Here is a 27,280-nt window from a genome sequence, read left to right as displayed (position 1 = left end):
AATAAGAATACAGACTGAAGCAATCAGATAGGTGGAGGTTTTGTTCTCAATGTACCGTTAGATTCTAGCAATTTAGGTTTACTTTTTAAAATTTTTTAGTAAATGTTGAAGTGGAGATTAATTGCTATGAGATTTGAAAATGAAGATTTTCAAGATTTGAAGTAATCATTTTGAATTTAATGAGTTTCGCATTTCCAGCTAAAAATTCAAAATGATGATGTGATGGGAAAGCAGGTGAGGTGGGAGTAGATTGTGTTCCACAATAAATATTTGTTATCATTACATTCTCGTAAATTACGTTAATTAAAAAACCATAAATTCTCCTTTGTTCTGTTGTAGTTTCCCAATTCTCAGTAACAACCTCTTCTCAATTAAAAAACCATCGTATCAGAGACCGTTTTGCAAGGATTAGCCTAACAAAAAACTTGGATTATCGAAGTTATTATATTTTTAGTATGTCTCTTCTGACATAGTCTTACTATATATCTTTATTAATGAGATGAGTCAATTTTACTCATATTTATAATAAAAAAATAATGTTTTCTCATATGTGACTCAAATAAAATATACGTAGTGAGACTGTCTTATATAAATTTTTATGTTAAAAATTATACCTTACATTTAAATAAACATAAATTTTATAACTGAGATGAATTCATTGCTCCAAATCCTTCAACTTTAATGCTCTAAATCTGGAGAATTCAAGTTGACAAACCCACGGGACAGCGAAGACTGCCTTGGCGAACTTCGAAGCGAGACTCTCCCTATTAGTCAAAGCTGATGTCGTGCAACCAAAAACTGTAATCATGCCCAAGTAATATACAAGATAAAAGGCGTGTAAAAATTCATTTTTATGATAAGAAAATTTATAGTTGTTGGTTTTCAGTAAACACTAGTTCAAATTTTGGATCAATATAATAGTTTGTAAATCAAGTTAGTTAATTAAAAAAAAAATGAACAAATAATATGTAACGTACACGTCTAATAAAATATTGATAAGAAATCAGATTCGTGATTAATCATATTCTTCACAAACTTAGGCATTCTTGATGGTCGTTTAGCCATTTTTATTTTTTTATAATAATTATTTCAAAATTTTATGTTCATATTAAAAAAATAATTTTAATTATTTTTATTTATTTGAACTACTTTTGAAAATAATATTATTTAAAAACTTTGCATGTTAATGTTTTATTCATTTTACTATTATACTTAAATTCTACAACTATAATTATATATTTTGGAATTCCGAGTTTACATTTCGCTCATCCGATCGTGTATTTTCTAAATAAATATGCTTTATCATCTTTTCAGGGTTTATATAAAGTAAAAACAATTTTCTGAACAAAAATGTACATAAATAGGATACACGAAATATTAAATTAAATCTTAGAAAAATCAATAATTTTTTTCTGAACAAAAATGTACTTAAAATAGGATGCACGAAATAATATTAAATGTTGGGAAAACAATAATATTTTTTTGTAAAAATATGTAGTAGTAATTAATAGAAACGAGGAGGCGCATGCAAGAGTCTCATGATGAGGTCCTGTGCGAATGCTATTCCCTACAAATCTTGATTCCCTTCTCGTTCTACGTCATTCGACTCCTTCCCCCCCTCAAAATCTTACTGTTTTCATATCAAAGTATTTTGTTCCCATCGGGGATCAAAGTTTAATAAACTATTTGTAACAGGAATATAATTGTCTTTTCTAAATCTGAATAGTCTCGAAGGAAAAATAAGCAGGCCAGTGAAAATAGGGACCACCGGACCAGCATTACGATTCGTGGTCCGAACACAAAGGGCCATAATATATTTTCCTTTTCCTCAATCTCTTTACCAACAGTCAACAACTTTTCCAGATTATATTTACATCACCCAAGGTCCATTTTCACCAGGTTTTATGCATGTGAGTGTATGTGTGATGTATACACACATATTTCTTTATGTGTAGTCGTATAAATGCATGTGTTGTATTTCTTGGGGTGAACTAAAACTTTTGATTTTTGAGAAAGTGGAAAAAGAATCTTGGGAGAAGGGAGACGGAGATGTTATCTGTGGTTAGTTCCCTTTTGTTTGGATCCAAACTGTAAGGGTCAAAGCTCCGATCTTGGATGGGTGCTAAATTGTCTGTTATTATGAAGAAAATTTGGCGGGATTGGAGGCATATTTGATGGAAACAAAAATGATGTAAAATTTTTGGGTAAATTTCTAGGTTGGGCGTTGAGGTTTTTCCTGTTGTTGCTGTGCCGTGGTTATTGATTTGTAGTAGATTCAGCTTACTGGTTTTTCAGTTGTTCAGATATGTTTCTTTTATTATTTAATGTCTATTTTATTTTCAAGAAGGCGTTTTTTTTTTATAATAGCCCCGAAGTTTTGAACTTTTGGGATTAGATTTGAAGATCTGGAAGGTTAGAGGGTGTGTTGCATTGTTTGTTCTAGTTTCTCGGATTAAGTTAAAGTTGTGTCGTGAAAGATGGCTATGTGTCGCAAAGATGGTAACAAGATGTCTAGAGCAGTGCCATCGGCTTCAGCCGGGAGCATAGACAATGGGAAATATGTCCGCTACACACCTGAGCAAGTTGAAGTCCTGGAGAAGTTGTATCATGAGTGTCCAAAGCCGAGTTCAATGCGCCGGCAGCAGCTTATTAGAGAATTCCCCATTTTATCCAATATTGAGACTAAGCAAATCAAGGTCTGGTTCCAGAACAGAAGGTAGTTTTCTGATTGTCAATTCTGCAAGTATAGCGTTCTTAGATTGAAATTTGTAGTTCAGAGTTTAACCATTGGTGCTTTCGATACTGTTGGTTTTTACCTATGATTTTTTTATGTATGGTTCTGATTCAAGATCCATTCGATTGTTCTACTCGAACCCATGATTTCTATTGAGGATTGATCACAATCTTAAGGAAGTAGCTCTATATTTGAAGAATTTTCGTGTTATGCCGAAATAATGAACGACTTAATTAAAATTGTGATGAGTTCTACTGATTGGAAGTTTATATGTGGTTTTCCTGAAATGCAGATGTAGAGATAAGCAAAGGAAAGAGTCCTCAAGGCTTCAATCGGTGAATAGGAAGCTCACAGCCATGAATAGGCTCTTGATGGAGGAGAATGATAGGCTGCAGAAACAAGTGTCCCAATTGGTGTATGAAATTAGTTATTTTCGCCAACATACCCCAAGCGTGAGAGTCTTGTATCTATTTGTTTCACTATTGTAATATATGTATTATGTGGCTTCATTCGGTGAAATTGTGAATGAATTTGAAGAGGTTTATGAAGATAAATATCAGGTTTGATTGTATTCCTATAGCAGGATGTACTTATGATGAAAGGCACCAGCTGTGAATCGGTGGTATCGAGTTGTCAACAACATCACTTGGCGCCTCAGCATCCACCAAGGGATGCAACAAGTCCTGCAGGGTGAGTATTTGCAGGAGCAGAACTAACAAGAGTGAGGAGTTTAGTTCCTCAAATGTGAAAAAAAAGAGAAAGCCGTTTATGTTTTTTGCCACCCTTTCAATACATATGGTGTCCACCACAGGGTAGAGTTATGGCTGTTAGGTCATTTTCTTGATGTAATGGGAGCATATTTGTTGTTCCACCATGTGAATCAATTTGTTTTCTGTGTATTGGGAAAGCTTATGGAATTTTGTTTGGTTATTTTTCCAGGCTTTTGTCCATTGCAGAAGAGACTTTAACAGAGTTTATTTCAAAGGCCACTGGAACTGCTGTTGAGTGGGTTCAAATGCCTGGAATGAAGGTAACATGTATATTCAATTTGTTAAATTTAAGTGTTCGCACTTGTTCTGATAATTCTTGGGTAAAATACGTAATACGCCGATATGCATTATTATTACAAATGACATATTCACTTATGATTATTTATCTGTACATCTCAGAAGATATATAATGTTTCTTCATGCTCTTCGAAGTATGATCAGTGAGATTAATTTCTAATTTTGATTGAAGAATATTACAAAACAATGGCCTCAGTCAAGATTCTTGCGATAGTGGGGGCAAACCTTTTTACATGATAATAGAAATGTGTGGACTTTTTGCTTCTTTTGTTTTTTGGCTATTTGAACTCTATGTTACACTTTTCCCGTATTGAATTGTCCTAAATTTTGAGTAGCCTGGTCCGGATTCCTTTGGAATCATCTCTATTTCTCACGGTTGCACTGGCGTGGCAGCAAGAGCTTGTGGCCTGGTTGGTCTAGAGCCCAACAGGGTTAGTTTCCTTCATTCTTTCTCTAGCCTTGTGATTTTTCTCGGGTTTTTGTGGTTGAAATTAATCACGAGGTCTAGTTTAGGTTGTGGAAATGCTGAAGGATCGACCTTCATGGTTTCGCGATTGCCGAACTGTGGATGTGCTCACTGTGCTGCCTACTGCGAGTGGTGGGACCATAGAAATTTTATACATGCAGGTTGGTGGATATTAATATTAACACACACAGATTTTGGTTATAATTTGTAAATACACTAATGGGATCATGAAATGTAGCTGTATGCGCCAACGACTCTGGCGCCAGGTCGTGATTTTTGGTTGTTGCGGTATACTTCGGTCTTGGATGACGGCAGCCTAGTGGTAGGCAACCTTTCTTCAGCTCATAATTTGGTGGTTTTTCATTTTCAAAGTCTTCTATAGGTTTTGGAACAATTTCAGGTCTGTGAAAGATCACTTAGTGATACTCAGAATGGATCAAGCATGCCACCTGTGCGGAATTTTGTGAGAGCAGAAATGTTGCCTAGTGGTTACCTTATTAGACCTTGCGAGGGTGGAGGGTCAATTATCCACATTGTAGACCACATGAACTTGGAGGTACTTTTGTGTGTCATTTACAACTTTGTATGGCCTTGTGGTCGACTTGTTGATTTTGCATTCTTAGAAATAGATTTCCATTTTATTTTTCAAATGAGTATAAATGAGTGTCTAATGTTGTGAGGAACAAAGCTGTATATATTTTTAAATTTATTGACAATGGGACTTTACCAACTGTTCCAATTAATGAACTGATAATTGGAGAAATTGTTTTATACTGCACATACTTTTTTTTATATATATATTTTTTGTTGCCTAGGCATCCGGTGTTCCCGAGGTTCTGCGCCCACTTTATGAATCTTCAACTATGCTTGCTCAAAAGACCACGATGGCTGTAAGGGACTCAAGCTATTTTCTTGAATGCTCTATAACTCTTGAATCACAAAATAGATTGCCTGGAGTATTTTCTTTCGATTTTAATGTGTTTTGCCTTTGCTCTCTTCTTATCACCCAATACAGGCTCTTTGCCAGCTTAGGCATATCTCTCAAGATATTTCACAGGCTAGCTTAACCAACTGGGGCAGACGGCCACCAGCTCTACGTGCACTTAGCCATCAGCTCAGCAGGTTGGTTACCATTTTCCGCCCTTTTAGTTTCATCTTTAGTACTATGTGCCATTCCTTATATCAAATATGTGCAATCATTTACAGGGGATTCAATGAAGCTCTTAATGGATTCAGTGATGCGGGCTGGGCATCTATAGGCAATGATGGTGTGGATGATGTTACTATTCTTGTCAACTCCAATCCTGAAAAATTGGTGGGCTCAAATGGATGTACATCCATTTATGATGCTGTCTTATGTGCCAAAGCATCTATGCTTTTACAGGTCTTTTCACCACATGTTTGTTTCTATTTGGTTTTTTCTTCTTCTCAATTTCTGATCTCATTCAATCCATCCTTTTCTGGGTGCAGAATGTGCCTCCTGCATTACTATTAAGATTTTTACGAGAGCACAGATCTGAATGGGCTGACAACAACATTGATGCTTATGCAGCCACTGCCGTCAAAATCGGTCCTTTTACTTATTATGGTCAGCCTCGAGTTGGTAATTTTGGGGGTCATGTTATCCTCCCTTTGTCTCAAACCATTGAGCATGAAGAGGCAAGTGTATTGAATTTCTTGGTAGTGTAACATGGTGTTGGCCTTCCGCACACTGTGTTGCGACTTACACACATTTCCCATTTTTATAGCTGCTGGAAGTAATTAAGCTCGAAGGTGTTGGTTATTCTTCCGATGTTGCAATGATGCCGAGAGATGTGTTCTTCTTGCAAGTAATCGTTTCCTTCCCTGTTTGTTATATTTCTCAGCGAAGTGCAGAGTATTTTTCATGTTTTCTTTTAACATTCTGAGTATTATAAAAAAAAGTTACCAACTATCTTCATGCAATTATTTTCTGAGATCAAGAGGTTTTCGATGCATTTGATTTTGGAATATGGCAGCTCTGTAGCGGGACAGATGAGAATGCTGTTGGCACATGCTCTGAACTCATATTTGCCCCTATTGATCCATCTTTTGCTGACAATGCTCCTCTTCTTCCCTCTGGTTTCCGTATCATTCCACTTGATTCTGGAAAGGTTAATATTCTCAGTCAATTTTTTCCCTTTTCTCGAGCAGAAATATGTCTAAGAGGACTAAATGCCTAGCGTAAGCACAATGATTCTGATAATAGTCATATCGTTTGATCATAAAATTTGTATTGTTATAAGTTCCCACTTGATGGATCCTTGATAAACTCTTTCCAATTCTAAGTAGGAGTTGTCCAGCCCAAATCGCACCCTGGATCTGGCATCCGTTCTTGAGACTGGTGCAGCAAGCAACGAGCCCTCAAAAGACCTTGCTCTTAGCAGTGGGGCTTCTAGATCTGTTGTCTCTATTGCATTTGAATTTGCATTTGATAGTCACATGCAAGATAGTGTTACTTCAATGGCCCGACAGTATTTACGTAGCATTATATCATCTGTTCAAAGGGTTGCATTGGCTCTCTCACCATCACCTCTAGGTTCTCATGCTGATCTTCGACCACCGCTTGGAACTCCTGAAGCACATACTCTTGCTCTTTGGATCGCCCGAAGTTACAGGTCTTCTAGATAGTGCTTGAATGCCATATTTCTAAAGATTTATGTGTGAATTTTATGAGCAAAGCAACTTTACTTTTATAGGAATTTAACTGTTAGCAGTTCCAAATGGTGGAGTGACCTGTTAACTTAAACTCTTCCACTTGATAAACTAGTATTTTGGATTTAGGAGCTACTCTCATGCTTAAGTGATAACAATGACGCATTAGATATAATCATAAGTAAGGCTTTTTGGTGTAAATCTTAGGAGCTCCAATGTTTCAAGTGTGGCAGTAATGAAGAAATGTGAAAACTTGAACACTATGAAAATGCAATCCACACAAGGAATGCTTTTTTATAGATGGAAAATTTACTTCAACAGAAGTGTTCTTGTTAAAAACCAATGCACATTTCAAAACAAAAGTGAGATTTGAATGCTGAAGTCCTTGTAGAAAAGAACATTTTAGAAGTGGAAAATGTGGAATTCTACCCTTCAGTTTTAGATTTTACATAAAACATAATTTTAAAAAACCATTTTTACTATTATATTTGTAGCTAAAAATTAAAACTACTTGTTTTTTTTTTTTATGGAAAAGTACTTTAAAGCCCAGCCTACTTAAAGTGTTATTTAAGTTGTGGCTTTTGTATCCAAAGCGGTTATAATTGCTATTAACGGAGCAAATGTATGTCTTCAATTATGTTATATGTTTATTATAACAGTTTTAACTTACTCATTTCATTATCTTTGTAGAAACTATATGGGTACTGAGCTGCTCAAATTTAGCGGTGAAGGTAACAACCTGGTTCTCAAAGATCTTTGGCATTACTCAGATGCCATTATGTGCTGCTCAGTGAAGGTAACTTTCTCTACGTGCCCTTTTTTATATCCCCGTCTTATAATATATATAAAGAGAATATCATGTGTTCTGATTGTTCTTATTTAAGCATGGAACTTCAAAACTTTTGCAGGCATTGCCGGTTTTTACTTTTTCGAACCAAGCCGGTCTTGACATGCTTGAGACGACATTTCTTGCGCTTCAAGACATACCTTTGGAAAAGATATTTGATGATCATGGAAGGAAAAATCTTTGCTCCCAGTTTCCGCAGATAATGAATCAGGTTAGAGAATTTTGATACCTGAACTAAAATTAATGTGTTGAGTAAAGAAATGAGAACTTTATCCGAGATTATGTTGAAAAGCAAACTGTTCAATTTTAGATAGACTTTCCAAGATTACACAGTACTCAATATGAAATCACGGGCACTAACATGCATGGACAAAACATGTAACGAGACACAAGATTACGTGGCTCGATCAAATTGATCTACGTCAATGGGAAGAAGAGTATGTGTTTATCCCATCTCGTTGACAGTACAATTCCAGAATACAGATTTCCAACAACTCCCAATTCACGATTCCTCTTTTACCTAAACTCTCTCTCTATTGTTTTCTCTCCAAATACCCGAGAATTCCCCCAAAGAAATAACCCCGAATAAGAAAACCCTTGTTCTCTCCAAAAAGATCTCTGCCTCCTATTGTTTTCTCACCAAAAAAGTCTTCAAGATTTTCTTGATTCTCTCGTGAATTGCTTTTTAGCTGTTATAACCACTATTTGTTAACTTGAGCTGCCCCCATTAACTTGAATAGTTGTGTGAACTCTCGCTGCTTTTGAGCCGCACCAACTCTGATGGTCTCTCTAGCTCGAGTTCTCTTCATCATCTTGAGTTCCTTCGGGCTTGAGTTTCTCAACAACTCTAGCTGCCCGTCCAAACTCTGACCGCTTGCCCAACTCTAGCCGCTTGTGATGTTTCAACGGCTTGACAGCGAGAGTTTTGTGATGTTCTGGTCAGTTAATTTCCAAGTCATTTTACATAATGAATAGATTCATCGTAGCTCGTGAGTCGTGTTAGTTATCGTTGTCTAATGGAATCATTTGATTGATGATCAACTCCCGAAACCTTATACTTAAAGAATGCTGCCTGAAGGTCTCTATGATAAATATTAAACTCGTAGCATGCCAGGAATTTAGTTATGTGGGTGAATTTTGTGTGTTTTGAGATATATGAAACCTGTTAAGTTGAGTCATTCTTATTTCGAATCCTGTGCACTTTGACCACGCTAGCACACAACTCAAATATGCTTTCTTGCATCCCAATGTAATGATTTTTTCCAAGTGCCGATCAGATCTTAAGAAAAATTTAACAGTGTCGATCGCCTGTTGCTCCCTTTTCTCTCCACAGTCTAAAGATAATGACGTGAAGCTGTTATCTAAGCAGCTAGCTAGAATAATGATGCACCAATGAAGTCAGACAGAATAATACGTTTTTGATCGACTGTGCTCATAAAACCCTGAATTATCAATGCATCGTGCTTTTTCCCACTATGCAAGCTATATATTTTTGGTGCTGACAGAATTTGGCCTTGCAACTTTGAAGCTGATGTTCCTTTCTCTGGCATTTGTATTGAACAGGGTGTTGCATCTCTTCAAGGTGGCATCTGTGTGTCGAGCATGGGCAGGCCGATCTCTTATGAGAGAGCGGTGGCTTGGAAGGTCTTGAATGAAGATGATAATGTCCATTGCCTCTGCTTCATGTTCGTCAACTGGTCTTTTGTTTGATTTTACTGTCTCGATCACTGAAATAGTTCTAACGACTCCATAGTCCTCCTTTTGTGGTGGCACTAAATCTCCTATGTTAGATCATGCTTCTGATGACAGTTGTGGTAACTAATTAATGTTGTTTTTGGGATGTGGTTTATTATGTTTTCTGCATGTAACCCCTATCCACTTCGGGTTACACTTCTTTTTATCAGTAAATAAAGATATATCACTTGATCAAAAAAGCTACAAAGTACACTTGGCATACCAGGTAAATACAGTTCATAACCACCGGCTGACAGAAATAAAACAAATTTGTAATTACATCCAGGGGATATCGGAAAGCATGCATTTTATACGAAAAAACGTTATATCTAAAACAACAATCACCATTTCAAAGATCTTAGCGGTCCTGACAGACAGACCAAATAAATAAACAGTAGCCGAGAAAGCAAGCGATATAGCCTTTGTAATCTAAATACATGAATCGCAGTAGTATATATTATAAAAAAATTATCGTAAATGAAGTGGTTTTTCCTGCGTTTCGGCCTAACAAAAAGCTAAATGACTAATTGATTTTTTTTAAATAAAATAATAATCAAAGTTCGGCTTAAATTTTTTATTTAGCAATTAAAATCTTTAATTGTGGCCTTTATTTTTAGTACATAATTAACAGTTAAAGTACATGTAAATATGCAAGTCATGTTGGCTTTAGACTCTTTTATAGGCGAATGGAGTCAGTGAACTTTAACAGGCTTGCGTTGCCATGCTAATGTTATTAACACAAGTGGTGTACAGCTAGGCTAAGCAGCGGGTAAAAAGTCTGGTGCATTTGTTTTCATTCAGTTTTGGAAAAATCTTTCCCTCAGAACAAAATTTTCGATCACTTTTAGTTCTTTAAAATTTTATATTTATAAAATATTTAATCAATTGATATCCCATTTCAGAGCTGGAAGGTGGAAGGTCTTTACATATATTAAGTGTGAATCTTTGTCAAATCAGTCCAAAACCTCCGATGCTAAGTAAAGCTATAGGCATGAAATTTCTGAGTTACTCGTGCCAACAGCTCTAAAGCCTGCGAAAGCGACATTAGTTATTTTAGTCAAAGTACCACCACAAGTGCTCTCACCTCTATCTAAGAGGAGAGGCAGGCCCCTTTAAATACCCCCGCTCATAAGTCACCAAACTTCGTCAAATCAAAACAATCTTCTTTCACAATCTTTTCCTCCCCACGAATTAACACACACATCCCCAAAAAAAATTATAAAAAGATACCCAAAAATATACGGGAATTAGATATGGAGCCGAACCTACCAATTATAGCCAAGAAATTCTGGAGCAGAGTCCGAGTCCTATATTTCATGCTACGTAAAGGCATATCAAAGGGCAAATTGTTTTCAGATCTCAACATGATGATTCAACGTGGCAAGATTGCTGGAAAAGCCGCCATACACAACCTCATGTTCCACCACCACCTTGCTGCCGCCTCCTACTCCGGCCGCCGCTCTCACGACGCCGGAGGCCAACTCGAGTACGAGTTCAGCTGCAGTACCAGCCCAGATTACCCTACATTCCACCTCCCAAGCTTTCATATCAACAAGCGGAAACACTCACACGCGCCGCCACCCATCGATGTAGATTTACTTGCAGCGGCTCTGGAGATGATCAACAGCGCGGCGGCGTCACCGGCTTTGCCTGGATTTGGGCCGAGCCCAATGGTAAGGAAACTGAGGATAACTGACTCTCCATTTCCACTGAGCGATGATAGGATTGATGGAGATAATCGCGTGGATGAAGCTGCAGAAGAGTTTATTATGAAGTTTTATAAAGATTTGAAGAGACAAAATGCATGGATAAATTAATCTTGAAATAAACATTGTTGGCTTTGAATTAATATTTTTCTAAAAAAATCGTGAAGATAATTGTTTTGGAGGTGTCGCCAAAATTTCATGCACGTTTGCATGTACCAATAATTAATAAAAATGATATAAAAAAATAGTGTATTTCTATTTGTTTCGGTCTCTTTTATTGACAGTGATCATTATATTTTTATTTATTCATATATTTCTTGTGATTATTTTTATCTTAATTTTTTTTATGGTGAATATACAAGTACTTCTTCAAATGAATTTATGTTTTTTTCTGAAAAATTTGTACTTTCGGTCGACCATCATTATACAATAAATATTTTTTTGAGAATTAAAGAAAAGATAATGACTTTTAAGTTTCTCTTTGTATTTTTTGGTGACATTTTGACATGAAATAAAATGTGCATAATATCTGTACGTTTTCAAAGAGTTGATTAGCTCTAATATCTTGGTGGAAATTTTTTGTCTCTGTACAATTCTTGGAATTATTACAAATNAGGTGCTCACATAGGTTTGAGCGACACCTCATCGGTGCTCACATAGGTGTGCAGCATATCAAATCTATATATATAACAGAATTAATTAAGTACTTGGTTTGTTTACTTAATTATATGGACAACGGACAATTATTACTTGGTTTATTTAATTAATTATATTATATGGACATGCATCGCCAGCCATATATGATTATTTAATTTCAGGTAAATTACGGGTACCCACATATATCATAATTAATTAATGTTAATTTTCCTTAAGTTTCAACTCGATCGTAATTTTGGGACTTTCGTCCATAATCAAAATTATTTTAATATTTTGTAGATATTTCTCATGACTGCATAAGGATATATAATATATTGGTGGATTAATTTGAATTCAGTGGAATTAATATTCAAATCCATCACGTGTGTTTAACAATAAACACAAACCTAAATTATTGATCAGATTCATGATGAGTATTTATAAGTCATATTTTTTGCATTTAAAATTACTATGTATTAAAAAAAAGATTATTTCAAATTTACGTACGTTGCTTTAAATTTTATTTAATCTTTCAATTTCTTGGTTCCGTTTCAGATCAATTTGAAGAATAAGCATATATAATCAATCCATTTCGAGATTTCTTGTGGACATGAACTAATTCTTCGAAAAAGCTGAATCTTATTTAAGGGTTAAACTTCTTTTTTTCTTTTTTTTTTTTGTTGCAGAAATTGCACCAAGAAATAAAGAAAGAAAAGCCAAAAGTATAGGTAAATTGGTATGGTGAAAGTGTGGGAAATCAGAAATTTATTGGACGTTTGTTGCTTTTCATTCTTTATTATTATTATTATTATTAGACCCCATTAGGCTGTCATTTCTTTGTTATATTTCCTTTATCATTTGCAACTTTTGAGAGAGCAACATTTGCATATTTCATTTAATTAATTAAATCGAATATCATGATCGATCTTGTGAATGGGAGCTGAATATGGGAAATCGATATAGCTTTTACCTAAAGTAAGAAGAAGAATTTTACATGTATTTGTAAAGTATATCCTTCCATTCATAACTATATGTTTGCATATATTTTTTTCATGATTATTATGTAATGTTTCGAAGTCATTATAATCTCTAATTAAATAAGGTTGTGATGAATTTAAGTATGTAATGGATTAAGAAATTCATGCATATATTATTGTTCATTCATATATAGAGTACTTTGTAGTAATAACATGTCATTTGAATCATTTGATATATATGATTAATTTGTGCCTTTTTCCTTGCATATAAGAGCTCTAAAGTGGTATTTTAGGTATGAAAATTACTTGTTATATAGTATAAGGATATTTTTCTTTGATATTTAATAAGTTGTTACAAGTCATAATTTTGATTTATGATATATCGACCTTTAATTTGACATGGGCTAATATTCTTCGACGTCGCAAGATCGATTATCGTGTGAAACATATTTCTCATTGAAATATCGTGAGGATATGCTCTGGGGTTGATGTTTGTTGTCTTCTTACTCGGATCTCTGTTTATTCGTGCACATTCTTCGATTTACTTTCTCTTCTAAGTTAAAGGAGTTTCAGACTCATGTAAGAGGTTACCACTATCATTAAACCTTTTTTAAAGTTGAATTTGATCAACATTTATGTAATTATATGTGTGTGTGTTTATGTCACAAGGCCAGAAGAGGATCTTAGTTATGTGGGTTCAATTGCTACGGATATTAGCATACTTTTGGAGGCACTCGAGAGCCCTCATCGTATTCATGTTAGGAGATCGGCTAACCGGGTGGCTCACTCGGTTGCTGCTTTTGCTTTTTCATCCTCCTCTCATTTTGTTTGGGAGCATGGATCTTTTCCTTTATGGTTGATTAAACTTGTAATTGCGGATCTATCTTCTTCTTAATAAATTACAAGATTTCAGCTGTAAAAAAAAAATATGTGTGTGTGCTTATAATGGCCAACAAATTTACAACTTTGATTACTAAATAAATAGACATCAAACCTGGGGAAAAGGGTAATTAAAGTGGGGAAAGTGACACCCAACAAAAGTAGGGAAAGTGTGGTGTGGGGTTTAGTGGTCAATTATTGAACTCTGAGAATTAACAAATCAAGCTCTCCTCTCGAAATATATAGTTTCACTTAGTATTTCAAACTGTGTTATACTTTATTAAAAAATTATTTTCGATTTATCTTTTTTTTAAATAAAATATCTCGAACACGATAAACAATCAAACATTATTGTTTATTATTATTTTTTTAAAAAAAAAGTTGAATCAAATGTTTGTGATTTATTGTATTTTGTTTAGGTGTAATGTTTGATGTATTTAATTTTTAATAATTCGTGTAAACGAAACTTATGTGAACAAAATGTAGTATGATTTGGAACATCAAGTACATTGGAAAATTTCATTCCCAAATGTGTGTATATATATTATAGAGTAGATTGTAATCTTGTATATATGCAACAGTAAACTTAGTTGATATTCTGTACGTGAACAAACTTGGCTTATGAATCATGGAGTTTATAGAGCTAATTCATTAAATCGATTTTTTTAAAAAAATAAATTTGGCACGTTAATAATAATTATTATAAAGTTGAGCCCTTTATTCCAATATTAGTTCCTCGTCAGATTCAATTTGGATACCTTTAATCTGTGTTGTGGATTAAGCACCAATCAATCTTGGGCGATCTCTGGATTTAAATTTTATAATTTGGTTAGTTTCTGCTCGACTAAAAGTAGAAAAGTTGTATGATGGTTTTGTAACTTATCTGACATCAAGATATCAAATTTAGAACAAACTCTTATTTCTTATGCCCAATTAACATTGAGTACTGTATTGATACAATAGTTCATGGTAATACCGTTATTTTATCTATATTTATTTTAAAAAAAATTCATGTACTGAATAAAAGTATATTTATTAATATTATATTATTCATCTTCGGAAAAAAAACAACAACATTCACTAAACATTCATTGGTACTAGTTACTATACACACGCAATGCGTGTGTGTACAATCTTTTTTATTATTATCGATGGATTAAATTGAAATTTGACAAATCATGGAGGGACTAAATTGATATTTGAATTGTTGAAATAAAAATAAAAGTGTGTTGAAATTAAAACAAAAAAACAAAAAACAAAAGTGTAATATGAATATCATATTAGGGTAAAATTGGGAAAAAAGTCGGTGTCCTCTCTAAGTAGTTATTATCATGTCATCACACTTAATATAATAGTATAAATATAAAACTTATGACATATTCCTAAGCTCTAGATAACCCATTAAGAAATTACTAATGATCGATTCAAGCTCGAGTCTTTCATATTCCTTCGTTAAAATCGATAACTTTTCGTATTGGTTCGCCTTAAATTTGTTCTATGAATCTATATTCAGTTGAAAATTGAAAATTTGAATTTCCACCCTGCAAAATTTAAATTTATTTTTCAAATCATTCTCTAATTTAATCAAATATTTCCATCTAAGTGCAACCTTAAATACAATAATTCAAACGTTATATTTTAATTGCTCATTTAATTAGAAGCTAAGAACAATTATTTATAAAAAAAAATATAATACTCATTGCAAAAATCCTCACATATTTACAACATTGAACATATGGTATCTGACTGTAGTGATAATATTAGGATTGAAAACTTATATAAAAAAATTATAGCTGATTATAAAAATACGAATATCTACGTAATAGTAAACAACACCAAGTTTTGAGCACTCATATCCAGTACGTGCAATGTAAATTTCGATATTTTTTTAAAACTTAAATATTTGAGTTTTTTTATTTGAGTAGGTCTCTTGTGAGACCGTCTCATGAATCTTTATCTGTGAGACGGGTCAATCATACCGATATTCACAATAAAAAGTACTATTCTTAGCATAAAAAGTAATATGTTTTCATTGATGACCCAAATAAGAGATCCGTCTCACAAAATACGATTCGTGAGACCGTCTCACACAAATTTTTATCTTTTTATTTATTAGAATTTATTTCCGCAGTTATTTCAAAAAAAATAAAAATAATCCTCATAGTATAATGTTAAAGATTTAATATATATAGGAATCATACAGTTCGGCTGCTATAGCCATTGTAGTTATTATAGCCAGCAAAAGTCCAAACGGGTTGTCCAATTAGACCACAGATATAAACAATGGGCCCAACTTAGTGTGTTGAATTTACTTCAATTTGGGCCAGGGCCCAACTCGTTTACCCACTACGGAACTCGACCTAGTAACACTGAATTGAGTTAATTTGACTTTTGTATGGTAAAGAAGTAGTGAGTTTTGATAGAATGATGTCTAAATATTTTTCTAAGCTATATTCGTGTAATAGGTTGATTCAATCTATATATACGATGAAAAATAATATTTTTATCGTAAATAATAATAATTTTTCATGAAGCGGATCGGAGATTCATCTCACAATTAATATGTAAAATAGTATATTTGTGTTTTTTCGAGCTTCAATTCATGTTTAGTTTATATTGTTTTTATTTCAATATTTATTTTACAAGCTTTCTTTTTATTCAAATTGTACAGACTCGTGTTTCAAACGATATTTTATGCTCTTCGATTATACTCCATATCGAAAACTGATCAGAGTATTAAATACATTTTAATTAAAATATTAAAATCTCGCAAGTACAAAAATAGAAGAAAATAAATATTTGTTATCATTACATTCTCGTAAATTACGTTAATTAAAAAACCATAAATTCTCCTTTGTTCTGTTGTAGTTTCCCAATTCTCAGTGACCACCTCTTCTCAATTTAAAAACCCTCGTATCAGAGACCGTTTTGCAAGGATTAGCCTAACAAAACTTGGATTATCGGGGTTATTATATTTTTAGTATGTGTTTTGTGACATAGTCTTACGATCTTTATTCGTGAGATGAATCAATTCTACTCATATTTATAATAAAAAAAATAATGTTTTCTCATATGTGACTCAAATATAATATCGTATCGTATGGATTTTTATGTTAAAAATTATACCTTACATTTAAATAAATATATATTTTATAACTGAGATGAATTCATTGCTCCAAATCCTTCAACTTTAATGCTCTAAATCTGGAGAATTCAAGTTGGCAAAACCACGGGACAGCGAAGACTGCCTTGGCGAACTTCGAAGCGAGACTCTCCCTATTAGTCAAAGCTGATGTCGTGCAACCAATAACTGTAATCATGCCCAAGTAATATACAAGATAAAAGTATATTTATTTTAAAAAAAATTCATGTACTGAATAAAAGTATATTTATTAATATTATATTATTCATCTTCGGAAAAAAAACAACAACATTCACTAAACATTCATTGGTACTAGTTACTATAAACACGCAATGCGTGTGTGTACAATCTTTTTTATTATTATCGATGGATTAAATTGAAATTTGACAAATCATGGAGGGACTAAATTGATATTTGAATTGTTGAAATAAAAATAAAAGTGTGTTGAAATTAAAACAAAAAAACAAAAAACAAAAGTGTAATATGAATATCATATTAGGGTAAAATTGGGAAAAAAGTCGGTGTCCTCTCTAAGTAGTTATTATCATGTCATCACACTTAATATAATAGTATAAATATAAAACTTATGACATATTCCTAAGCTCTAGATAACCCATTAAGAAATTACTAATGATCGATTCAAGCTCGAGTCTTTCATATTCCTTCGTTAAAATCGATAACTTTTCGTATTGGTTCGCCTTAAATTTGTTCTATGAATCTATATTCAGTTGAAAATTGAAAATTTGAATTTCCACCCTGCAAAATTTAAATTTATTTTTCAAATCATTCTCTAATTTAATCAAATATTTCCATCTAAGTGCAACCTTAAATACAATAATTCAAACGTTATATTTTAATTGCTCATTTAATTAGAAGCTAAGAACAATTATTTATAAAAAAAAATATAATACTCATTGCAAAAATCCTCACATATTTACAACATTGAACATATGGTATCTGACTGTAGTGATAATATTAGGATTGAAAACTTATATAAAAAAATTATAGCTGATTATAAAAATACGAATATCTACGTAATAGTAAACAACACCAAGTTTTGAGCACTCATATCCAGTACGTGCAATGTAAATTTCGATATTTTTTTAAAACTTAAATATTTGAGTTTTTTTATTTGAGTAGGTCTCTTGTGAGACCGTCTCATGAATCTTTATCTGTGAGACGGGTCAATCATACCGATATTCACAATAAAAAGTACTATTCTTAGCATAAAAAGTAATATGTTTTCATTGATGACCCAAATAAGAGATCCGTCTCACAAAATACGATTCGTGAGACCGTCTCACACAAATTTTTATCTTTTTATTTATTAGAATTTATTTCTGCAGTTATTTCAAAAAAATAAAAATAATCCTCATAGTATAATGTTAAAGATTTAATATATATAGGAATCATACAGTTCGGCTGCTATAGCCATTGTAGTTATTATAGCCAGCAAAAGTCCAAACGGGTTGTCCAATTAGACCACAGATATAAACAATGGGCCCAACTTAGTGTGTTGAATTTACTTCAATTTGGGCCAGGGCCCAACTCGTTTACCCACTACGGAACTCGACCTAGTAACACTGAATTGAGTTAATTTGACTTTTGTATGGTAAAGAAGTAGTGAGTTTTGATAGAATGATGTCTAAATATTTTTCTAAGCTATATTCGTGTAATAGGTTGATTCAATCTATATATACGATGAAAAATAATATTTTTATCGTAAATAATAATAATTTTTCATGAAGCGGATCGGAGATTCATCTCACAATTAATATGTAAAATAGTATATTTGTGTTTTTTCGAGCTTCAATTCATGTTTAGTTTATATTGTTTTTATTTCAATATTTATTTTACAAGCTTTCTTTTTATTCAAATTGTACAGACTCGTGTTTCAAACGATATTTTATGCTCTTCGATTATACTCCATATCGAAAACTGATCAGAGTATTAAATACATTTTAATTAAAATATTAAAATCTCGCAAGTACAAAAATAGAAGAAAATAAATGGAAATCAAGTATAGGAAAAAGATAAAGAAGAATGAAATTATTTTTTTTAGAAACAACAAAAAATTTTATACTTTACGAAAATTCAGGTATATTGAGATCAACTGAATAACCCAAATATCTAAATATAAATTTATTTTCTAAATTTTAAATTTATTTTTAAGATATCTGTTTAGAGATGTACTTTAGAAACTTTTTTAGTGATTAACAAGTCCAAAAAATTGAAGTACGTATCTTGACAAGATTTTTGTAAAAATTTACGATTTTTTTTAAAATTTTATCCAAATATATATTTTTAAAGAATAATTAAGAGGTATTTTTGAAATTCTAAAATAAAATACACTTTCTTAATTTTTTAAATTATGAAAATATTTTTTATGGAATAGTTTTCAAAATGTATATTTATTCCTACAAAAAATTTTAAACTTTTTATAATTTTTTGTAAAAAAAAATTCTTAAAATATTTTATAGTTACTTGTCCAAAAAAATTAAATTTTTAGAAAATGCAAATATTTTACTATGAAAATTTATGATATCAATATATAATAATAAAAAAAACATTCGAACATCACAAAATAACTTTCAAATATCAAACTACACTTTTCAATCATTTCACACTTTTTTATACAAGTCAAACTTTGAAAAGATTATAATTGGGTCGGGTGGGTTTGAATTTACGGTGACCTAATTTTCATTTAAGTAAACCAAAACTCAATCCAAAAAAATTTTCGGGTCATATTTCGAGTCATAGATCTAAAAACATCATAACCCTGATCTTATATTTTCGTGTAGACTCTTTTCAAGTCGACAGATAAAGTTCATTTTTGACATCCGATCAAAAAATCTCAAACAAATCAGGTCGAGTACAAATTTCCAATTTCAAACGAAACTAATTTGTCGTGTACGTCATTGTCCCTTCTCTTCCTCTAAAAACATGGATACTCAAACCCTTTTCATCTTTCTAACTCAACCTCCTCAAGATTAGGGATGGGCAATCGGTTCGTGTTACCCGATCCGAATCCAATCGGGTGCCTTTTTTCGAGTAAATCGGGTAATTAGTTGGATTCGAGTAGAAAATGTCTACACGAACTACCGATCGGGTACCCAAGAACCCGAATTATTATTTTTTTCTAAAAAAAATTCATAGACTTAGTATCGAATGATATATAAAGATAGTATGTCAATGTTTTTTTTTGTTTTTTATCGTAAATCACCTAGTAAGCCTATTAAACGTTGATGACAAATGTCTCATGCCTCCCCCACTAACTATAATCGAATTAAAGCACTGATCAAATAGATATAACCCACAAAACTAAATGTAATTTAAATAGGGATCCAAATGAAATGGGGCCGAAGAAGTATATATATGTCTCTAATTAGTCTTTTTTATGCCTTGTTTTACATATTTTTTTCTAAAAAAATTGTTAATTATTACTAACTATTTTAAACAGTCTCAAATATAATTTTTTTTAAATTTGATTTGAAAATTAGACAATATTATTTTGATAAGTCTAATTTTTTCTTAATAGATTTTTTTTAATCATAAAATGAGAAAACCTAAGTTCTAAAAAAAGTGATTACCTATCCGAACTCGACCTAAACCCGACACTATGGGCTAATCGAGTAGGTCTCTTGTGAGACGGTCTCACAAATTTTTATCTGTGAGATGGGTCAACTCTACCGATATTCACAATAAAAAATAATACTATTAGCATAAAAGATAATACATTTTTATTGATGACCCAAATAAAATATCCGTCTCACAAAATACGACCCGTAAAATCGTCTCACACAAATTTTTGATCACTCCAAAAACTCGACCTGTGACCATCCTCTCTCAGAACCATGGAGTTCTAAAAATCTCCATCTCCCATCCACACCGTTCGTTACACAGCAATCGACGGTGGAAAACACCGTTATATATTTATTTTTTATCGGGAAAATATACGTACACATATACATACAGAATCCGGGCCCCTTCTCCGAGAGCAAAATCGTGTGTTTTTTTTCCTCTCTCTAAAATCGACGAAATTCGATCGCTTCTTCTTTCTACAGATCCCTAATTTTTTTCATCACTATCGGGAAAATCAAGGCGATCGGTGAGTTTTTTCAGCTCAATCACTCTGCAAAGATTGTTCGATCATCACTTGTTACTGCTATCGAATCACTATTCTTGGTTAGTGTTTTTACCTATTTATTTGCATTTTTTGATTGATTGCATCACTCTTATTGGTTTTCGTCACCGATTTTAGTTTGCAAACACAGTGATTCCGAATTTCTGATAACTGTGTCTGGATAACGTGCCAATGCGTGTGTATTTATGTATTCCTTTATCTTGATAAATTTATGGGAATTTTTAGGGAAAAGGGTATGAGAATTGGAGGATGAACGATGCCGGTGCTGCGTAGTGGAGTGCGCAGAGGCCGGAGAGGGAAGCAGCAACAGCAGCAGCCACCACACAACGACATAAATCAGAATCCAAACAAAGATATCGTCCCGGTTGTTGAGGAAAACGCGGCTATTGCGACAAGAACAAGGAGAAGAAGAGCAGAAGCAGCTGCAGCCGTAGCGGTTGCTGAGCCCGTGGATGACAAGGTAGTTGCAGCTGTAGCAGCTGTTGAGGTTAGGGAGGTTGAGGAGCAGGGAGAAAGGGTTTTGGAACAACCAGAAAGGATAGAGGAGGTTGGGGAAAAGCCGATGGATGATTACGGAAGTGGCGGGAAGAGCCCTGACAAAGGGAATGCCGGCGATGACGAGTTAGCCGCAACACCTATCCCAGAAAGGGTGAGACTTTATATACATGTATATTAAAATTATGTTTTATGATTTTTTTCTTTATCAATTGGTATTAAGTTTTTTTACATGGCTGGGAATGAAAGACAAAATGTTTTTTGATTTCATGATATATTGGTAAGCTTGTATCTGAAGCTTGAAGCTTTTGCATCTTGATTGTGGAAAGTGGGATCTCAGAGATTGTGTTTGTGAACGTATTTGAGTTTAGATTTTGTGTTTGGACGTATAAGCATGTTCTCTTGGAAGCAATAATTTCAAAGAAAACCTTTTAGTTTATGACAGTCATTAAATCTCTTGTTCTGTCAGCTCAGATTATTGTATCATATTGCTTGTGTGAGATGTCCTGTTGAAGATTAACTTTGTCCTCGTTTACTTCTCATAATTCAGGAATGGGATTTTTTTGTGAACGGTTGTCTGATGCAGTTAGATTTACATGACTTTTGAGTATCTTCTTGGCATCTTTTCCTTTAAGGATTACTCCCTTTCCACTTGTCCGTTGTCCTTATAAGTAAACCATGATCACCCAAGCCACGCATTTTCCTTATTTAATTAAATTTTTTTACTCAAACCAATCTGGTATACTTGGATTTCATGTGAATTGTATACCGAAGAAAAATATCCACTTGTCCTAATTGAGTAATTTGGTTCTTAGTGTTATTGTTTTGTTATTTTCTTTTCTGGCTGTTAAATGCATGCTTATGATTGTGCTTTATGTTTAGTTTTTAAGAATGTGTGAGTTATGCTGTCATCTTGAAGTTGAATGTCCTAACCATTTTATCGCATAGTCCTTAGGAGTTATATTTTTCTGGTCTTGTAGGGCCATCAAGATTTTAAAAAAATATATACTCAAGAGTTCTTAGTTAGACTATTTATCGAAGAACTGAGTGTGTAATAGGTGTTTTATTGTATGCAGTTGAAGTTTACAAGTGAAATAGCAGCGGAGTCTAATCAACCTTGATTTGCATTCTCGAGCGCTTATTGTGATATAAAATACCCGATTTTGTAAATCAATTTAACTCTAACGTTGTGTGCTACAGGTTCAGGTTGGTGGTTCACCAATGTACAGAACTGAGAGGAAGCTTGGCAAGGGAGGTTTTGGACAAGTATATGTCGGGCGCCGTGTCTCTGGCGGTTCCATCAGTGAAAGAATGGGCCCTGGGGCTACAGAAGTATATATTCTGTTTTGACCAAAGTCAAACATTTTTATGATCTTCCTTTTTATGTTTACATATTTGTGCTTGAATTTACCAGGTGGCTCTAAAATTTGAACATCGTAATAGTAAAGGGTGTAATTACGGGCCTCCTTATGAATGGCAAGTGTACAAGTAAGTAATTCACTGTGATGCTTTGAGTGCTAGTTATTGATGCTCTGTATGTTTTACTTTTAAAATATCTTGTGCTCAGTACTCTGGGTGGAAGTCACGGTGTTCCAAGAGTGCACTTCAAGGGCCGACAAGCTGACTATTATGTGATGGTATGTTGGTCATTGATTTTATCCAGTCTGCTTTGCTATTATAATTTTCTCCTCTCCCTTTTTGATTTCTGAATTTCAGTTGATCACTTGGAGACTTCATTTGCAGGTCATGGATATGCTTGGACCAAGTTTGTGGGATGTGTGGAATAATAACTCCCACACGTGAGTAGATCATCTCTAAGATACTAAGTTTCTGTCAATGATTGGTACTTTCCCATGCTTGATTAACCTTTCATATTGTCAAGTTCAGGATGTCTGTTGAAATGGTCGCATGCATTGCTATAGAAGCACTATCTATATTGGAGAAAATGCACTCGAGAGGGTGAGATTTCTTCCAAGCTTTGTGGAAGTGTTTTTACCACAATGTTTCTATGTTTCCCTGGACTCTACTCATGCGGGTGAATCTCTGCATGTGATTTGTTCAAAGCTTTATGGAAGTGTTTTTTCTACTTTGTTTCTATGTCTCCCTTGACTCTATTCATTCGTGCGAATCTCCGTGTGAACCAATTTCTTTTCCTGATCTCAGAATGAAAGCAGGAGCAGAAACTCATTGGGCAAGTCTGATATTTCAAGTTTAAATTAATAAGGACAACACAGAAAACTCTTTTTGCTTTACAGTGTTATTGGCCTTTATCGGATATCAGTTGGAGATGTTTAGTCTGTATTTAATTTTTTATATGTAGAGGCTAGTGCAATTGATGTCTTTTAATGGAGATTTGATCATAGCTGTTAGCTTGATGCCTAATACTTTTTGGGATTCAAAGGAAAAGAAAAAAGAATGACAAACATAACTGGGTGAAGCTTTTCATGTGTGAATAAGTTAAGGGTTTTGACCTATATGTTATTCCCGGTGAATTTCTTACATCTGTGAACCACTAGATGAGATGAAGTTGCTTTGTTGGTGCTATAAGAATACTTTATTTGATGGTTCTTTGTTTTGATCGTCTAGAATTGAGGAATACATTTGATGACTTGCCTAATATTTAAACAATTACAGGTATGTCCATGGTGATGTGAAGCCTGAGAACTTTTTGCTTGGTCCTCCAGGGACCACTGATGAGAAAAAATTGTACCTAGTTGATCTTGGTTTAGGTACTGTATATTTATGTCTTGGTTCATCATATACTTTAGCAACATGTTTTTGAGAAATCATTCTATTTCTTTTTGCACAATCAGCTACTAGGTGGAGAGATGGAAATACCGGTGTGCACGTTGATTATGACCAACGGCCCGATGTTTTTAGGTATGTCTGAGATTTATTTGGAAAAATTACATGTTTTCATTTTATGTTTTCTGTTTCTTACCATTCACACCCATGTCACGATGAAGGCTTGGCTGATGTTAATGATATTATTAATACTATTGTTGTAGTAGTAATTTTTTTTTTCATTTCTATCATAATGTGCTGTTGCTGAAGTGTGTGTTTTTCTGGCCATCAGGGGAACCGTTCGATATGCAAGTGTTCATGCTCATTTAGGTAGAACTGGCAGTAGGAGAGATGATTTAGAATCTCTTGCATATACGCTCATTTTCCTTTTGCGTGGGCGTTTGCCTTGGCAGGGATTTCAGGTATGTCTGACATAACTATGCTAATGTTCTCCATGTGCTTTTTTTTTTAACATGTCAATATATGCTTATTTTGTTTGTGCTTCCCATCCTTCTCCCTTTCACTTCTTTTCTCTTTCTGAAATGATTCTGCTTTTCCATAGGGTGAGAACAAAGGGTTTCTAGTTTGCAAGAAAAAGATGGCGACTTCACCCGAGGCGCTTTGCTGCTTCTGTCCACAGCCATTTAAGTTGTTTGTGGATCATGTAGTAAATTTAAAGTTTGACGAGGAACCCAATTATGCTAAATATATCTCCCTTTTTGATGGGATTGTGGGACCAAATCCAGAAATTAGGCCAATCAACACTGAGGGTGCACAGAAGGTGATCATTATTTATTTTTTCCCCACAAATTCTACTTGTGAAACTTTTTCCTGTCACACAATTTGGCTGCACGGCTAATTTTATATTTTGCACTCGTAGCTTATCTGTCAGGTTGGTCACAAGAGAGGACGACTGACTTTTGAAGATGAGGAAGATGAACAACCTAAAAAGAAAGTTCGCATGGGGATGCCTGCTACGCAGTGGATTAGCATTTACAACGCTCGTAGGCCCATGAAGCAGAGGTAGTTACCACTGATTTCATTGCATTTGGTTTCCTATTAAATTATTTGACGAGCTTTGGAATAATTGTCTAGTAAATGGCCATGTTCCATGGGAACTCCGTACCATATTACTTTACCTGCTGTTTGCAAACCCCACCCCACCCCCTCAGTGTGCGAATTGGATTTTTTGGATTTTGCTTGCACCTCAATAATTCCAATTCTCAATTTCTTTGGTTTGTATTGCAGATATCATTATAATGTGATGGACTCGAGGCTTGCCCAGCACATCGAAAAGGGTACCGAAGATGGCCTATTCATCAGTTGTGTGGCATCTTGTCTTAATCTTTGGGCTTTAATAATGGATGCAGGCACTGGCTTCAGTGCTCAAGTTTATGAGCTCTCACCTTTTTTCCTCCACAAGGTACCTTATTGATGATGAGAATATAGTAGTTACCTTTTGTCTTTTCTTTAGACTTGGAGCACATACGAGAGTTACTGAATTCAAGCAAATTTTTGACTGCTTGCAGGAATGGATATTGGAACAGTGGGAGAAAAATTTTTACATCACTGCAGTTGCTGGAGCTACAAACGGTAGTTCATTGGTAGTAATGTCTAAAGGTAGGCTTATTATTGTATGTTAATTTGTTGTGGACGTCGTTGATTTGTTTGACTGATATTATTATGTCCAAGTCAGGAACTCAGTACTTACAACAGTCTTACAAAGTCAGCGATTCATTTCCGTTTAAATGGATAAACAAAAAGTGGAAGGAAGGTTTTTATGTCACATCCATGGCCACATCTGGAAATAGATGGGCAGTCGTCATGTCTCGGGGTGCTGGATTTTCAGATCAGGTGTTTGTTATTCACCATATTACCTATTTTAATTTATTAAATCATCAATTACGTACATTCTAGGCTTACTGTAATTATTTATGCAGGTGGTGGAGCTAGATTTTCTTTATCCAAGTGAGGGCATCCATCGCCGATGGGACAATGGTTACCGCATAACTGCTACAGCAGCAACTTCTGATCAGACTGCACTGGTTTTGAGCATGCCAAGAAGAAAACCAGTGGATGAAACACAAGAGACACTTCGTACATCTGCTTTTCCCAGCACACACGTCAAGGTTCATTTCATCTGTTTCATAGAAGTACATCTTTCTACTGGGGTCTTTTACTGCACGACTCCTGGACACTAACAGATCATTTTTGTTTCTTTATTACAGGAGAAATGGGCCAAAAACTTGTACATTGCATCCGTTTGCTATGGTCGTACAGTTTCGTAGTCAATCTCCATGTTATAAAAGATGATGCTGCATTGGTTCAAAAACTGCTATTTATACGGGAAAGAACCTGGATTCCTGCTCAAGCGTCTAGTTTCTATTATAAACTTAACGTTGCTGCGACCTCTATCAGTTGTAGTGGTAGTCTAGTAGCTAGTAGTTCGTGCAAGGTAACTTACCGATGGCTCATTTGCGTGCAAAACCGAAGATTGATTGTCTTCACTCGTTGCCATAAAATGTGTATAGTTCCATTTACGATAAATTTTCTTTTAGTTGTACGAGTTAACACGGTGTTATGTGACCTAATGCATACACAAGATTGAACCTCTTAATATTTATTTCATGTCTTAATACTTGTTTCTGTACCTTTACCTTTATGCGAAATTTATTTATTAACGTGGTTAATTGGTCGTTTTCAATTTTTTCTGGGTATGTTATTTTCTCCAAACACGACTCCTATTGAATTATTAGGCAAAGGGAACCCAACAATTCTTGTTCGAAAACATGGGAATCTTTTTTTTTTTTTTTGGGTGAAAATACCGTATTGATCCATCGGTAATTTTCTTGTTGGTATATTATCTGTGAATACATAAGAAGTTTTGATGGATTATGTCATTGGAATCTTTGAAAAAAGTTAATCCAAAACCTCGAAATAATTGTTGTTGGAAAGTTATCTGAAACTTATGTGATGAAATTTTATCATCCATACGA

At 33.9% G+C, this 27,280-nt stretch overlaps 3 protein-coding genes across 5 annotated transcripts; all 3 read left to right on the top strand.

The window, feature by feature from the left end:
* Positions 1-1,786: 1,786 nt before the first annotated feature.
* Positions 1,787-9,709, top strand: LOC140978294 (homeobox-leucine zipper protein ATHB-15-like). 2 transcript variants are annotated; one of them, XM_073443207.1, is made up of 18 exons: positions 1,787-2,716; positions 3,027-3,186; positions 3,318-3,424; positions 3,674-3,764; positions 4,137-4,232; positions 4,315-4,428; positions 4,506-4,589; positions 4,668-4,823; positions 5,083-5,157; positions 5,283-5,389; positions 5,474-5,651; positions 5,738-5,926; positions 6,016-6,096; positions 6,265-6,399; positions 6,578-6,903; positions 7,631-7,736; positions 7,849-7,998; positions 9,351-9,709. In XM_073443207.1, the coding sequence occupies exons 1-18, from the start codon at positions 2,478-2,480 to the stop codon at positions 9,495-9,497; spliced, it is 2,541 nt and encodes an 846-aa protein (XP_073299308.1). In that variant the 5' UTR covers positions 1,787-2,477; the 3' UTR covers positions 9,498-9,709. The 2 variants fall into 2 exon arrangements, with proteins under 2 accessions (XP_073299308.1, XP_073299307.1); XM_073443206.1 differs by having other exon boundaries at positions 3,315-3,424.
* Positions 9,710-10,774: 1,065 nt separating this feature from the next.
* Positions 10,775-11,338, top strand: LOC140979187 (uncharacterized). The gene has a single exon (XM_073444521.1). It carries the CDS (start codon positions 10,775-10,777, stop codon positions 11,336-11,338), a length of 564 nt encoding a protein of 187 aa, XP_073300622.1.
* A 9,419-nt stretch (positions 11,339-20,757) lies between these two features.
* LOC140978293 (casein kinase 1-like protein HD16) lies at positions 20,758-26,930 on the top strand. Of its 2 annotated transcripts, none has more exons than XM_073443205.1 (17): positions 20,758-20,969; positions 21,231-21,654; positions 22,701-22,832; positions 22,915-22,988; positions 23,068-23,137; positions 23,244-23,299; positions 23,388-23,459; positions 24,135-24,229; positions 24,314-24,380; positions 24,577-24,706; positions 24,847-25,065; positions 25,165-25,307; positions 25,533-25,707; positions 25,814-25,904; positions 25,981-26,138; positions 26,225-26,413; positions 26,513-26,930. In XM_073443205.1, the coding sequence occupies exons 2-17, from the start codon at positions 21,262-21,264 to the stop codon at positions 26,570-26,572; spliced, it is 2,124 nt and encodes a 707-aa protein (XP_073299306.1). In that variant the 5' UTR covers positions 20,758-20,969; positions 21,231-21,261; the 3' UTR covers positions 26,573-26,930. The 2 variants fall into 2 exon arrangements, with proteins under 2 accessions (XP_073299306.1, XP_073299305.1); XM_073443204.1 differs by having other exon boundaries at positions 20,761-21,046.
* Positions 26,931-27,280: the final 350 nt, after the last annotated feature.

The sequence above is a fragment of the Primulina huaijiensis genome, chromosome 6 (genome assembly GCF_012295235.1).
Source record: "Primulina huaijiensis isolate GDHJ02 chromosome 6, ASM1229523v2, whole genome shotgun sequence".
NCBI classification, from domain to species: Eukaryota; Viridiplantae; Streptophyta; class Magnoliopsida; order Lamiales; family Gesneriaceae; genus Primulina; species Primulina huaijiensis.
The sequence above is the reverse complement of the archived record's forward strand: the minus strand, read 5'-3'. Positions and strand labels throughout refer to the sequence as shown.

Excerpts from the sequence above, each read along its gene's own strand:
- LOC140979187 (XM_073444521.1), top strand. The coding sequence starts at position 10,775 with ATGGAGCCGAACCTACCAATTATAGCCAAGAAATTCTGGAGCAGAGTC.
- LOC140978293 (XM_073443205.1), top strand. The coding sequence starts at position 21,262 with ATGCCGGTGCTGCGTAGTGGAGTGCGCAGAGGCCGGAGAGGGAAGCAG. Across the intron at positions 24,230-24,313 it reads CCTAGTTGATCTTGGTTTAG|CTACTAGGTGGAGAGATGGA; the intron begins GTACTGTATATT and ends TTGCACAATCAG. Across the intron at positions 24,707-24,846 it reads TGCCTTGGCAGGGATTTCAG|GGTGAGAACAAAGGGTTTCT; the intron begins GTATGTCTGACA and ends GCTTTTCCATAG.
- LOC140978294 (XM_073443206.1), top strand. The coding sequence starts at position 2,478 with ATGGCTATGTGTCGCAAAGATGGTAACAAGATGTCTAGAGCAGTGCCA. Across the intron at positions 3,425-3,673 it reads GATGCAACAAGTCCTGCAGG|GCTTTTGTCCATTGCAGAAG; the intron begins GTGAGTATTTGC and ends TTATTTTTCCAG. Across the intron at positions 5,390-5,473 it reads CTTAGCCATCAGCTCAGCAG|GGGATTCAATGAAGCTCTTA; the intron begins GTTGGTTACCAT and ends AATCATTTACAG.